This window comes from Pagrus major, chromosome 17 (genome assembly GCF_040436345.1).
Source record: "Pagrus major chromosome 17, Pma_NU_1.0".
In the NCBI taxonomy this organism is placed as follows: domain Eukaryota; kingdom Metazoa; phylum Chordata; class Actinopteri; order Spariformes; family Sparidae; genus Pagrus; species Pagrus major.
Genome location: NC_133231.1, coordinates 28,127,989 through 28,143,993, shown reverse-complemented (window position 1 = coordinate 28,143,993; position 16,005 = coordinate 28,127,989). Strand labels below are relative to the sequence as shown.

The 16,005-nt window shown below is 41.6% G+C and overlaps 1 protein-coding gene across 1 annotated transcript in view; it reads left to right on the top strand.

Annotated features, from left to right (window-relative positions):
• The first annotated feature begins 6,246 nt into the window (after window positions 1-6,246).
• dgkb (diacylglycerol kinase, beta) overlaps window positions 6,247-16,005 on the top strand; it is a 75,725-nt gene continuing 65,966 nt past the window's right edge. Inside the window, exons 1-3 of the mRNA XM_073485269.1 lie at window positions 6,247-6,366; window positions 9,677-9,816; window positions 15,808-15,884. Of these exons, the coding sequence (XP_073341370.1) occupies window positions 9,747-9,816; window positions 15,808-15,884 (147 nt within the window). The 5' untranslated portion in view covers window positions 6,247-6,366; window positions 9,677-9,746. The remainder of the gene's footprint in view (window positions 6,367-9,676; window positions 9,817-15,807; window positions 15,885-16,005) is intronic.

The following is a 16,005-nucleotide window of genomic DNA, read 5'->3' as shown; positions in this document are numbered from 1 at the left end:
CATTAAGGCAGGCAGCACAACATGAAGGATAGCTGCAGGAAGGTTTCAGGAGAGTTTTTCTAGCAAAGCACTAAATCCCTTGTTTTGCAGTGTTGACCATATCATTTGCTGACGGAGGTAGCCTTTTTTCAAAATGCTTCACTGAATTGCTTACTTTTTTAAGAGTTATCATTGTCTTTAGATCCAGCTCCATCTCTGGTTTTTCGCTCTGACACATTTTTGCTGTTCATTAATTCCTCTGTAGTACACTTCCATTTTATGATTATGATTCTTGACTTTTGCAGTACTTGTTTTTACTTGGGTTGTGCCGTGTTAATTGTGACCCTCATGCACCAACGTACCAGAGGTTCCTTGCCTATAAACCGATGTCTGATTCTGATTCTTCCCTCTTCTTTTTCTTCAGTCTAATGCTGCTTAGCAGGAAAACAAATATAAGAAAAAACTCAAATCCGCAAATATTCACACAAAAGAAATCAGCACAAGACAGCCAGCCATACATTTCAGTCCATTTATGGAGACAAAGGGATTGGATGTGAATTTTCATTGATGCAGAGTGTGATGCAGTCAGTTTCCAGGGAGGCTGTCTGCAGCACGCCTGACCCACATGCATAATGACCTCAAGAGATCTCATGATGATGCAGGTCCGATGCATTCAGCAGAGACAGGCTCGTCTGACGTGCATCTATTGTGACATCTGCATCTAAAACACAACAGATGTTAATCCAGAGGAATATTAATTAATGTGCAACAGTGGTACTTAATCACAAAACATACTTGGAGACTAAGGCTGCAACCAACGATTGTTGTCATCAGTGATTATCTGTCGATTATTTTCATTATAAATCAATTATGCTGTGAAAAATGCTCATCACAATTTTCTGGAGCGCAAAATAATGTCTTCAAATTGATTCTTTTGTCCAAAAAAACAGACTAAAACCTGAAAAACTCTTTTACTGCCATAAATGACAGGAAGAAGCAGCAAATCTTTGATAATAATAATCTATTTTATTTTACCTTACTCCCTCAGCAGATGGAGTTTGATCACTTGTCATAGTTAAGTCGACTCTGTTTCCAAGGTAAAAAATATATTTTCATTATCAAACGAATCACCAGAATCAGTGCTCGCAAAGTATGTTTCTGCACAACAGATTTAACACAGTTAAATTAAAACTTGACATTTCTTTATGTTCCAGCTTTATGTTTCTTTAGGTTCAATTTTCTATTTCTCTCTCAACACAAAGCTGTGCTTGTGCTCCATTTAGATAAGATACACACTTGGTTAGGGTTAAAAAACATCACGGTTTGGCTTCAAACACTTGTTTTGGTCGCCACAAACATGATTGGAAATTATCCTGAGGTCTCCTAAAAAATATCCAGTGGTGTCAAATGTTGAACCGCAAACTTGAACTGCGCTCACTGGCTTGGTCGCCTTGTCGTATGTAACTCCACCACCATCCCCTACACATCCTGAATTGAAAGTCAAGTCATAAACATGTAATGAAAACATGATATGCCTCATTTTGTACAAATGTCAATGTGATATGTAGCCTATGAAAGCCTATGTATGTACGGACATATCTGAGGTTTGCAGCGATATAAATAATATAACAGCCCAACAATGGATCACATGACTACATGTAATGTAAAATTAGTCCCTCATAATAACAAATCCACAGAGAATTATCACCCAAATCTGCAGGATTACATCAGCATACAGAGCTTTGTAGCATCTTTTGTTTTGGGCAGTGAGCTGTTTTCAGGGAAACAGCTCTAAAAACCCACTGTAGACTACCTGGCTGCCAACAAACAGCAGACGGCTACAGTTAGCGGCTATAGCTTTGTGAATGTAGTGGAGCATTTAGCAGAGCCAGATATTTCCCTCAGGGGTTGTTTGACACCAAACCAGAGCAGGGAGGTGGCCAAAAACACGACTCCAAATGAATGATAATGTCTGCTGGATGTGTGAAGAAGCAACTGTTTACTACCGCGTTCACATTACAACTTTATAAGGTGGTAATATGTCAGTGATGTTTTTACAGCTCATTGCTTTTCCATCCAAACGATACATAAGCAATTTTTTAAAACAATGCCCATATTTATTTGAACTGAATCCAAATGTTCTGCAGTAGATAATGTGAAAGAGTCCAGATGCTGCTGCATATCACTCTGAGGAGCAGCTGCCCTGTAGTTAACCACTGACAGTCACATGTGAAGGCCGTGTCAATACTTCAACTGCCTCTGCCTCTCTGACACAAATGTAAAGTACCACATGACCTACACAGACGGCCTGGGGGCAGCACTAAAACACAAACGTTATTGGCACTCTGGTCAGCCACCACCCACACAACGCCCATATCTGGGTCATTGTTCAGCGATCTTTCATGAAACTCGATACATGCTGAGGCTTGTGGGTCAGATTAAATTGGGCTGTCTGTAGGCAGAAAGCTACTTAAAGGTAGAGCGATGTAAAGATTAGCTGAGGATGGACTGTTATATTAAATTAAGATATTAGGTTGGGTCCAGGAAGCAGCATACTTATAGATAAAGCATTTTTAGGCAGAGCACAATGGACTATGTTATTGAGTAATTTATATGTCTCCTGCAGAAGGTTTTATCTGTGAACATGTGCTCTACAGAGCTAGACATTTTTACTATACAGCAGCTCCACTAGTGTAGCTAGAGGACAAATGTTTGGCTCTTCTTCGAGACAGTATTCTTGAGGAGAGGAAGATATCACTCATTTACTTTCAAGGCTGTCCTCTCCACAACATTTGTTTTTTTCCCCCGTCAAATGGTCAATAACCAAGCATATTGCTAAACTGATCTGTGGCCATCAAAACTATAGCACCAGTCTAAGTTTAAACAGATAAAAATGACCCATTTAGTATATTAACACCATTGTGTGTATGGACGACACTTTGTAGGAGCTAGTTGGTTGGATGCATACTATAGCATCTGACTTTGACACCCGCCTTTTGTGGCCTGTCCCCCTTCAAAGTCAATTATGGTTACATTTAAGAATAAACTTATAAACTTAAGACAACAACAGTATGTGGAGAAAAAAGACATCTCTTAGTCCGTCTTACTGTAATGTTTGGGGTGCCACAGGGCTCACAACTTGATCCATTTGTATTTATTGTTTACATGTGATCTCATGTTGATTTTATCTCTAACTATGCCAGAAAGTTCCACTTATATGCAGATGACACTCAATTATTTATACCTATGACCCTTTATATGGTGCATCAAGAACTTAGAGAACTCCTTTAGAGAAATTAATTGTCTGGTGTTGGACCAGTGTGGCACATCACAAGAATGAACACAAAGTTTAACAGTTATATTATATGCTTCATAAGGGCGCAATCAGACAGAAAGCAGTTCTTGCAATCTGAGGTGTCTTTTTCCAGTTTTTTCTTTTGGCAGTTAGTGTTTTGCACACTGCTTGCTCTCAGTGTTCTGAACATCTTAAAGTAAAAAGCGCCTGATGTCATAATCATACTGTCCCTCACGTATCCTTAAATAAGTATAATATTGTACCTTGAACCTACCATCATCCAGACGGACCTCCTGGACCAGCTGGTGGTAGTCTCGGTGATTTCTCCAGTGTAATATTTGGAAACAGCATCTCGCCCTCGATCGGTCAGAGCTTCTTTATACAGATGTTTATTCATGAGGTGGCTGATTCTCTACAAACTAGGAAGTTAACTACTTCCAGCTCGCCAAAATAAAACAACCACACCGAACTGTTTTTTAAATTTTTTTTATCGTAGGCTTCAACAAAAAGGCACTGATCATTTATCAGATATGTTCAGAATCAATATTTTGTGACTTCGTTCCCTATTGTGTAGATAAAAAATAAATAAAAGACAATTTGCAAGTTAGTCGTTTATAATCACAATTTCTGGGAAACATTTGATCTTCTGGAATAATGGCCAATAATTTTTTAATTCAGTTGACTGAACTCTTTTTTTATTTGTGCCATGTAGTGTATTTAGATGTGTATAAAGTATCTGCAGCCTATGTTCATATTTATATGTCGTGTTACAGTACTGGTTATATAAGTACACACTGCTCTGCTATAAATATTCACTGTTTCTATTGATCAGCTTTCTGCTTTATTGATCTATTTAATGCTAACATGATCTGTGCGGAGAAACTGAGTGTTCACCTATAATAAACACTTTAGCTGAATTTTCTAAAACGCTGTAAGATTCTCATTTTCTCCTTGGTTCTGTCTTTGCCGTGCACTCTCTGTGTCTGTATGATCACTCTGTGCTAACTGTAAAGATTTCTTACAGCTCATGTGTTGACACTGAGGCTCTAACCCCAGACTTCATTACTATTGATCGCTTCCAGTGAGGCCACCTAAGAATCTGAGCTCATTTCGACACGTGAGCTAATCATGCATCTCTCTGGATGAGAGTGTCGGCCAAATGCCTGAAATGTCAATGGCACTATTTGGAATATTAATGATGGTTGAACACATTTTGCTGCAAGCAGGGCTGCTTTTATTCAAAAACATAATTATACAAAAGAAAAGGTTATTTAATCCTTTGAGATCCGTTGTGTTGGGACTACTTTGACATATAAAGTAAAGAATAAAAATAAATATAAAGAAAAAGAGAAAAAAAAATGTGTTTTTTCCTGTCCAGCTGATGTAGCTCCCACAGAGGGGGACATATATTTTGAAAATGCTCAAAGTTAGTCATTACACCTCCTGTCCCCCCGGCATCCTGAGGACTTACGACCATATTGGACAATACCTCACCTCAAAATTTATGTCCAATGCAGAAAGTAATGTACCTTTTATGTACCAGGGTGTGAAGTTGGGGGAGTGTAGGAGTGTGTAACACACAGTGAATCAGGAGACTCAAGATCGAGTAGTGTCACAGACCTGCAAGTAACATTTGTGTTTTTATTAACTGTTACCGTGATCTTAACCTGTACAGATATTTTTATAGCCAGAATCCTGTCACTGAACAAACAGTTCTCCAGCGTCAGTATCGTCTTCCAGCATAAAGCCAAAATATATTATTTTCCTAACCATAACCAAGTGGTTCTTATGCCCAAACCTCATCGTAAAGCTGAAAATTAATTGAATTAGTTGAAGCGTAAAGTTTTAATATATCCATTGTTCCATCTCCTTACTTTAGCCTATGTCTTTGTGTCAACAGAAAACTAAATGGGAAAACAAAATTGGTCACAAAAAAATCAAACACTGGAAATGCTTGTGTACAACAAGGTGAGAAAATCCCTGAATAGCTGTGATTCAAAGATTATAGTAGATAACGATGCGTTATTGGTGAACAGAGATGTTTCACTTAACTTGAAAGGGCACGAAAAGAGTAACTAATGTTTAATTAATCAGTAATTAATGAATCTACTTGGTTGATTCATTATATATCTCCCAGTCTGTTCTTTAGTAACTCACCATTATCTAACATACAGTCCTTAAATCACATTTATTCAGGGGTTACTCATTAACGATTCATTAGTTCTTGATTCATTCCTCACATTTTTGTGTACCTTTATTGTAAAGTGTTACCTGAACATCTTCCTTCTTCTTCTGTCATTATCTTTTTCCTCTCTCTCACTCTATTTGTCTCCATATTTCCTTCTCTTTGAGCTTCAACCTCCCACCCTCTCTCCTCCCTATTTGTCTTCATCTTCCCCTTTTTTCCCGCCTTCTCTCAGCCCTTTGGAGAAGATATCCCACAGGTTGCTGCACTTACCGCCCGTCGTGTTGAATGCTAATGTGGTCGGCTGATGCGTGCCACGGTGACCAGAGTGGAGATGGCTTGAAAGAAGGAAGGGGAGGTGGGGGGAGAGAGAGAGAGAGATGAGAAAACGACGGAGAGAAAAGCAGGAGAGCATAACACCTCGGGGTGTTTTTCAGGGGAGGGAGGGGGAAGGTGAGGACCTGAGCGACTGAGGGGAGGGACGGAGGGATGTGACGTGAGCGAGCGGGAGTATGGAAACTGATCATTGCAGGCAGAGCAGCGCTGGTGTGCTCCCCCTCTCTCTCTCTCTCCCTCCCTCTCCCTCTCTCACCACTCCACATCCCCAGCGATGCTGCTCTGACCAGACACCGCCAGAGAAAAATAAACACCATCCACACACTCGTACACTGACATGCAGCTGAGAGGGCTGCTGCTGCTGCTGCGTCTTCTCTCTTTCATCCACAGACACACACTCTCACACTCCATCTAATTACACAACACCCACTCTTGCCTTTGCAGTTGACAGAGGACTCAGGAGGAGGAGACGGCAGGAATGTGACTGAGGAGCTTCATCTGGAAACATCTGGCTGGAGGGACTCCTCCCTCGTCCTCTCTCCTATAGTGTTTGACTCCAGCTCTGCAGCAGGTGAGCGGCGTGTTGATATCGCATCCCATTCATGGTGCTGTATGTCGCAGTGTTGCCGCTACCTACTGTATCTGTGTGTCGTGGCATCGGTGGTGTCTTCAGCTAAGGTCTTCTGCAGGCACATGGACCCACGCTGAATGTCCTAACTGCATCACTGGAGGACAATCAAGCCGATCTGATAACAACTGAATGGATTTTGATTGTTCAAAGGACACCAGCTGAGGGGTTTTGTAAGAATGCACTGCAGTTAGGCAACACCGGAGAGAGCAAGAGGATGATTGCAGCGCAGTGCACAGCAGGCACATACTGCACACGTCAGTATATTACAGATAGTATCTCTGTGTTGGAATTAGACTCACTGCAGATTTAAGATAAATAACAAGATTCTCTATCTGGATCCCATTTTGCTGTCGGTGCCGAACATTAAACAAGACGTTGCCGAGCGGTTTCTAGTTTCAGCTCCAGCGGCAGATCAAAGTTTATGCGAGGGAGGTTGATTCCCACGCACCCAGCGTGCGAACACAGAAACACTGGTGGCTGCACATTGTGTTGACTGTTGCTTTCCCTTTTTTGTGTGTCTGATAATAATGACGCTTTCTGAGTGATTTACATCTTGTTTCTATGCCTTGTCATGCAGGGGGATGGAGCATGCATATGAGCATGTATTCACCCATGGATGCGCACACACACACACACCTGCATGAACACACAGCCACATACACACACACAGTCCAAACAATATTACACACATTTATATCTCACTTAAAAGCACATCAATGGATATTATTTACACACATACGCAGGAACACACACAACCATCCTCCACATGAATGCACACGAACACTTGTTGATCCGAAGGTTTCAATTGTCAATAATTGGGGCAAATGTAACACACACACACGCACACACACACACACACACACAGATGCCTGAGTGACACCTACACAAACATACAATTACACGCACACTCGTTCGACGCAAACAAGGAGGGAAAGCAAACAGCAGAGCGCTGATTGTGGCTCGAACAGTGACATATATTTGTGTTGAAGTGATAAATCGGGTCGGCAATAAGAGATTTCAGTTGGCTTTTATCACATGGAAAATATCAGTGAGGCACGTTATCCACCGTCTGATATGATGGACATTCCTCCTTCACCACAGTTACATAATACAAACATCTTAAACCTGAAATTCATTTAATTTCTTTCTTTTTTTTCACACTTGGGTGATTCATTTTAATCATCTTCTGTATTTTGCCTTCGGTAACATCATTTAATCACTCATGGCTTCTAATTTACCTCCAATGAAACACTGGATGTTGGACTCAGTTCAAAAAAATATAAGCACCAGCCTACAAAGGTTTGTTTTAGCTTGAACTCAATCGTGTTGTGATCATAGCAACCAGTCGAGCTGATGCAAGGTCACGTAAAAAAGCAGCGCCAACGCAGCTTTGAATGCTTTTAAAGCCCAAATTAGGTCTCATACAAAGACCCATCCACTTCTCCTCCACTTGTTGCAAACATTTCATGATGCTTCACTCCAAGCCGACAGCTGAGCAGGCAGCAGATTTCAGAAATCCAACGCCACAACTATAAACACATCATTCACAAATATCCTTCAATAATCTGGATTTTCCAGGTGTTACCCAAAAGTGATGGGTAATATCTCCATTTTTCAAGACGATGCAGTGACATTTCTGATGTGGGATTACATTGTTGAATTAAAGCGTAGCACTAATACCAGCACATCCTCAAACCTAGACTGAATAGGTTGATTATCTGCGTCTCCCAAAACAACACGACTATTACGTACCAGATCGTAATCCCACGAGCCAGTTTGGTTCGGTTCAGGCAAGAAAACTACTTGGTTAGGTTCAGGAAAACATCGTGGTTTGGGTTGAAATCACTACGTCACTTATGTCACTTCCATTTCAAACGTACCTTCATTCCCTTAAGTAGGTTATCATGTACGTGACTACCTGAGTGAGTTAATAGTACTCACCATTGACTTCTGGTTTCATACTGGATGTGAACTGTACTTGTTTAACCCGACTGTCCATCCCAGATACGGCTTTTCACTTGTGATAATTACTACAGCCGCTAGATGTCGCAGCCTCACAACAAATGTAAATACAGTATAGGTTTTACTAAGCTGCTTTCATGAACATAAAAAAACATGAACATGACTGCCTGACAACACTGTCTCTTTCTTAGCTTTTTTATTGCAGTTAATACATAAATTAACAACTCTGTTAAATGGCATAATCACATAATAAAAGCAGTTAAATAGCTGTCACTAACGAACCTAATTCTGAAAAGGCTAGCCAGCGGGGCAGTTACTACGTGGCAGTAGGTGTGTGCTTTGTGCTAACATTAGCCGCAGAATGAGTCTGTTTGCTTTGGCTCAGGGGCTGTGTGCTTTGTGCTACCGAGTTAGCCGCTGAACGTGAAGTTTACTGTGCGCGCATCACATCGTTGTTATCGTTGCCGTATCCAACTACACCTAACATTATCATAATGAATCTAAACAAGGCTATTGTTAGTACTCATCGCTGTCGAGCTAGCATGTTAGTCTTTGCAAATTTTGGCTGCACTTTCTCTGCCATTCTTGTGCCACTGGCTTGCTAATAGCTTCAGCAATACAGTTGCACAGCCTTGTGAAAAACTACGGTCACACCCCAGGAGTGCACAGGCAGGTACCTGACTGGGTAGACCGAGTCCCAATTATTTCATAGGAGCCAAATGAAACGATTGAACGGGTATATCAGGGTTTTGTTAGCCTTTAATTTTTCTGACAAAAAAGTTTCTAGAATAACTTGGCAACCCTGGCATTAACATTTGTTTCTATCTATATAAAGGTCTCCATCAGTTTCGATTAGCGGTGGATTATGTACTCTGGCTTCATCCAACACCGGCTGGCAAACATGAATGTCAATGCCTGAAATGTCAAGTCCTTGCAACGATGCTGAAAAACATGGCAATCATGAGACAAAGGGACATTTTGGCTGTCGGGCTTGAGATGACAGCTGCAGAAAGAGGAGCAGGCAGGAAAACAGGAAACATGACACATCCAGAACATCAGTTTTATAGCATTGAAGACAAAATGCCAGTTTGACATTTCTGTATGTTTTGATATATCCACTGTATTTCTGTATTCCTGTATCTTACAATGCAGAAGCAATCATTTGATCCTCTGCAGCTCTGTTTCCAATCCAGCCATATATTTGGTCATTTTCACAGCTTTTCAGTAAAAAGAGACGTCTGCGGCTGTTAACGGGGCAGGTGATCTGATGTCTGTTGTTGTTTTCCAGCGTGTGACGCCCCGCTGTGTGTTGCTGTCCGGGGAATGCTCGGTGGACGGCGGGACCAGGTCTCAACACAATGAGCAGCCAGGACAAATGGGTCACGCTGACCCCAGCTGAATTCGCCCTGCTACAAGAATACACTCAGTGTGAGTAGAAGAGGTACTCTGTGTCTGTGTCTGACTGTGATGAAAGGTATATTTGAAGGTGTTTGTGTGTCTGTTCCTGTTTTTTTTAGCGAGAACAGTCATTTCCCAGCTGACATGACACACTGAGGCTGCTGTTGAAGCTGCTTAGTCTCCAAGTCAAGAGGTGTTGTGAACATTGTTTAACTTTTCACTTAATTTTTACATTTCAACCTTTGCATCTCGGAATAGAAAATCTTAATTTCAGTGATGTCTTCAACTTGAAATTGATCCTTTTACCTTTAGTAAAATACAACGGTGATAGCTTAGATAGTGTTAGCATCTTTGCTAAACAGCTTCTTCTGGTGTGCTACTGGATAGCGACATTATTAGTTACATTTTTGTTAATATCAGTGAATACAATTATTATGTGTAATGTGAGAGGGGTCACTTGTAAAGACAAACCCACAGTTTTTTGGGCATCCAACTTTACTCACTTTATTTCTGACTCGTAACGGTGTGGACAGCTAAAGTAGGCTAAGTTTTTCAAATTTTTCCCACAATACCTCTCCTGACAACACTGTTAATTTTTAAAGATTACTGTACTTTACTTTTAAAACATCAGGATTACCTCAGAATTACCAAGCAAAGTAGATTATTAAATGTAAACTGTACATAAAGAGTATAGTGACTGACTATAAAGACTGTAAAGAGTATAGTGAGCAGCAGCTGCTGGTTCCTCTGGTAATATCTTCAAATCCTGGCCTTACACAATGCGTATACGTATTAGCTTAAATTACCATTGCCTTTAATACACTTTACAGGGAGTCAGACTGATTGAAGACTTCTTTATGTGTTCAGTATTGATGTAGAGTAGTTTCAGGACATGTTTAGCTATGACTGCAGGCAGGTGACTGCTAGCATAACAGCGTCAAAGGTAGCTAACTCCAAAGCAGTCATATTTAAGAAAATAAGTGAAGAAACTTTTTAATCAGTGTTGAAGAGTTCTGTCTTTATCATAACGTTGGATACATCTTGGTGGCGAGCTTGATTGCTAACGAGCTACAACATGGAAATAAGCACATTTTTCAGGTGTTGGAAGGTGCATCTTTCCTCTTTCAGTAAAGGTTAGCTGTCTTGTGCTAAGCTAACAGGCTAAACACTTTTTGGACCAGTCCCATCAGGGAATGCACTGAGATGACACTCGTGAATAAGATAGGTATGAAAGCAGACCAATATATTTTCCTGTCCTCGTTACCTCGTGCGTGTGAAGTCTCCGTAAGTTCCCAAAAGTATCGAGTGTTTAGTCGAGGACATTTTTCGCTTCACCAGATCGTTTTTTGGAAAGTTCTCAAGAGCTGGATTTCTGCTTTCACATCTTCAGTAATCCTCCTCACACATGTAAGTCCCTGCACACCAAGACAAATTATCTCAGATAGCATCAAACCATCGAGTTAACAATAACAAGAGAGCACCTCGGTCTGCTGTACGACTCAAATCACCGCGGTTGATCTCAAACAACCCTCGTTCTGATGATAAAATTTTGACATTGTGATTGCCGACCGTTCGTCTTGCTGATGTAGGAAGCTCTAACCGCTCGAGCATTTAATCTGTGTGGTGCCGTTTTAGCTCTGAATGATTCATTCGAAACGCAACAAATGGCTCCCTGCTCACCAGACTGTGCTCTGGATGCCTGGAGTTTATGTTACGCTCCAAGATGTTGACACATTTCATCATTTGAAATGGTACCAGGGATGGAAAATATGACGATACCTGGCAGGCTAACTGCGAGATGTTGTGCACCACCCACGCATAGTTTTGGACTGACTTTGAAAGTCACAGTAAATCGTTTGTAGGAAGACAAACAATGGAATTAACTACGGACAAGAAATAGACTCGTGAGGTGTCCAACTCTTAAGTGCTTTTCGTGTCAACTGTGCTCGTAGGATATATTTTTAGAGCTCTTTTCAGTGTCAAACACGAGATGTTTGAGGCATTCCAGCCAGTGGAAGGGTTATTATTTGCTATTCACAGCAGCGAGTATGAATCTCAATAATTAATGCTTTTCACCCAGGATCCCTTGTACCAGTGTTTCACTTTGGTTATGACATTTCTCCCTTTAATTGCTCTGTGCTCGCTAACATCGTTCCCTACTCTAAAGGAAACTCCCCTGCTCTCCGTACGAGCGAGTCAGGTTCTGGTTCTAGTTTCTTGTTGAATTAAACAAGAAAATGTTTTTAAGAGGCTCAACAATGCGGCTTGAAATGAAGATTGTGTGGGGATAGGAAGCAGAGAGCGTAAAGAAAAAAAAAAAGCAAAGAAGCAAGAGAGAGACTCGTAAAGCGTCTTAGTGTGTGTGCATGTCTGCGTGCAGGAGTGTGTGCACGCTAGACAGATTTGGATAATCATGTTTCAACGAGCTCAGGGCGAGTCTTTGTGCACCGAGCAGCTACAGGTTATAAAATATCCCATTCTCTGAGCCGCAACAATGGGCATCACCTTCCCTCCTCATCTCTCCCCTTCATCTCCCCCTACTACTGTATTACTCCCTTTCTTCTCATTAAAGTGAGCTATGCACACTCTCATAACATTTTAATAGCTGTGCGCCTAGTCGGGCACCGAGGATCTGACTCACCAACAATTAGAGTTTGTCTTTATGCGATGTAATTGCGAATGCACAGAACGTAGCAGCGTCACAGAGGGAAGAGTCCTTTGCATTTCAAGGTAAAGATGCTCTTCAGTGTGTTTATGTATAGAAAAACACATGAAATGAGTCTCGTCCTCAGATTTCTTTGTGCCACACAATGGAGAGAGAAAATTCATAGTGCCTGTTCAATGTGACAAGCAATCAGCGGGTACATAATCGCTCTCCTCCGTAATGGTTTTGTGTCGACGGCGTTTCTAATAAAGATGGTCAATAATGATGACACACTCTCGGTCCGACGTGGCATTTATTTCTAGTCACTGTTGGTAAAAATGCATCCAGAGAAAAATCAAAGATCCAAAGCCATTAGTGCAGGAGGCGACAAAATGTCACAACCAACACAAAGCTGTTAATGGAAGCTCAACTGCACGTCTGAGAAGAAGCCGAATATCAGCCAGTATTCAACACAGGATGTTTGTTCTTCAGGATCTACAGGATGTAGACTTTATGTTACAGCTGATGTCTACTTCAACACACCCTCATACGTAAATGACTCAATAGATTGGGTGAAAGTGCTTCCAAAACAGCAAACTATATCACCGTCCACAAAACAACGTGACGGTTGCAGTGTATCTTTGTCATACGGTGGCAGTTTGGCTAGGTTTAGGCAAGAAAACCACTCAGTTAGGTTCAGGAAAACATTGTGGTTTGGCTTAAAATAACTATTTATGTAAATTCACTTATCTTACTTTATATATGTCACCTCACTTAACTACAGTAATAAGTTGATATACTCACCGTCACACTGGACACAAACTGCAGTCTCCTCCCTGACAGCACACATATGTCTTGCCAGACAAATAGAAGTTTCGTTGGCGAGACGTCGACGCCTCCCTTGCTACGTCTTTACAACATAACTCGCGCCAACATCGACAAGACGTGTGCTTTTGGGGCTGGATGAAAGTCCCGTGCTTGTTTATCTCACCCATCCTCCCCGACCTCCTCCCCATCCACACTTTTATTATATATTTTTATACTTCTTCACCTGACTTCCTCCTCTGCTTCCGTAATAATTACTACAGCTGCTAGAGGTCGCTGCCCAACAACAAACGTCAGTATGAGTCGTAATAAGCTGACCTGAGCTGATCACACTGTATAGTTGTTTTCCAACCTTAGGTACACAGAAACTTGTTTTGTCTTCATTTTTGCGCATTTTCTGAAAGGTTACGGATATGGACCAACGCAGCAGTGAGTCCGGTAGTCGTAGGGGGGTAGTTTAGTAGTTTAGCCAATAGTTCAGGCAAGACACGACCATAGAACAAAAGGAGGAAGTTTTAAAAATGGTGGAACTTTTTGACGAACAGTTGGGAGGAGATTGGACGGGAATTAAATGTGAGCCGGACGATAACGGAGGAAGAGTGGAGGTCAATGCGAGACCGATTTGACTCTTGACGGTTATATCGTTTAATATGGACGTATCTATTTCACACGTAACGGGAACATAAATGAGTCTTAATGAAGACGGGCTGGTCTTCTTAGTCTTGGAACGAGAGACAGATCAGTCTCTGTGACGTCTGATCTTTTTGGGATATTTGTAAAACTAAAGTTAAAAAATGTCCCTCAGTCTGACACACACTGTAACATTTATATCACAGTTTTAATACGTTTGACTGCTCCTGTACTTTACTGTCTTACCTGCAAGGCTGAACCGTTAATACTCCTGCTGACTATCAATCAGCGACACGCTGTGCAGTTTCTTGAACAGCAGCGTTACCTCAGGCTCTCTGGCTGCTCCGTTCAGATAATGGCAGGTTAAAGTTTTACTTCAAAACTTTTCTCCGGTGCAGAACTGCTGGAGAAGCAGACATAATTTCATTAAACGGAGGACGCAAAGATCCACGTGTGCTAATAAAAACCTGCGTAGAGGTAAGAGAGCTAATATGAAGCACTAACTTTAACAGCCATCTTAATGCAATTTGTGCTGAGCAGAGAGCGGCTTGTGCTCGGAGATGAACCAGGCCCTCCAGTGCCTGTGAGAAAATGGTTCCTCTAATTAACTTCTATAACATTAGAACGTGGTATCTGTGGCGCAGCAAATTGATTTAGCAGTGGGGCTCATAAACGCTCTGCAGCATGCCGTAATTATCACACCGGATCTCATTCAGATCGAGTTATTTTTGGCTATAACTGAGTGCCATCATGCCCAGTTTTCTTAAAACAGGTGAATAAAATGCACCATTGTGCGGTGATGTTATTACCTTCACCGAGGAGGTAATGTTCTCGCCGTGTCTGTTTTTTGTCTTGTTTTTTCAATGCATTTCAATGCAATGGTTAGCATGAATACGAGAAGCAGGAGGAAACTGCTAGCCTAGCTCTGATTGCTATTACATCTCTGACAACAGTATATCCCTCTGGGCAGGAGGCTACTTCTCTGCAGCATCTGTTGCTGTATTGCTAAATGTAGTTGGTGGTTTTGGTTGATGTACGAGCGTGTTGGTACCAAACCTGGCAACTTGAGTGAGGCAACAAGTGTGTTGGAAGTCACGGCTGCTCGTTGTGGTAAATCCTACATGTAGCTCCCCGAAAACCACAACATTGGGTTTTTTTTTAACATTTCTGGTCTGAGATGCAGCAGTTTAAATTTGAGCTTTGGAGCCAGTGTAGCTTTTACTCCATGCTCTCCGTCGTCAAGCTAGGCTAACCACGCTCTCGCTGTTCTGTCCAGGTCTGTGTTTTATACACAGACGTTAGCTTGATGCCAATCTTCTCCTCTAACAGAAATATAGAAGTATTCCCTTTAAATGATTTGATTTTCTTCATTCAAGTGTTTGCCACACGTTTACCCGTTAACATGTGCTGCTAACAGCTGTAGTTTGTAGCTACGCTTACTAAGCCAAGCCTCCAAAAGAAGTTCATATCACTAAAACCACAAAAAGTCTGCAAAATTAAGTAGAGAACAGCAGATTTTAAGTCTTCACCTCGGATGCTGACACGGCCGTGTTAGCGTAGGCTCTACTTTCTCACAGCTCTGACTCACAAATGGGGGTGCATCTCCCTGCAGACCTCATGATGCTGCATCCACACCGAGTTTATGATCTAATCAATCATTGCGCCGAGCGCTTCTTCAGCTCGTAGCGGTGCTGACAAAGTCCAAAGAATTCAGATCCATAAACACGACTGCTGCTTGTTTGACCACTTAGTCCAGACTTGTTTCCATCACCTTGAGAATAATCTGCGTTCAACAAGACTCGTTCAGACTGTTTAAACCCCCACACATGCCGTCTTTGCTGAGTGCGCTTGTAAATCAAACCTGTGATATAAATGAATGTTTAATATTAAATGTATACCGTCCCTCTGTGTCGTTTCCTCAGACTCGACCAAGAAGCTGAAGGATGTGCTGCAGGAGTTCCATGGAGATGGTGTCCTGGCTAAATACAACCCAGAGGAGGTATGTACAGTTTATATAGCTGATAGTTTATAATCCAGCTGAACTCATGGCCCCCGTACAGCACGTCCACCTGCACACAGACAAAAACTGAACAGTGAATACGTCTTGAAGCGCTGGCTGA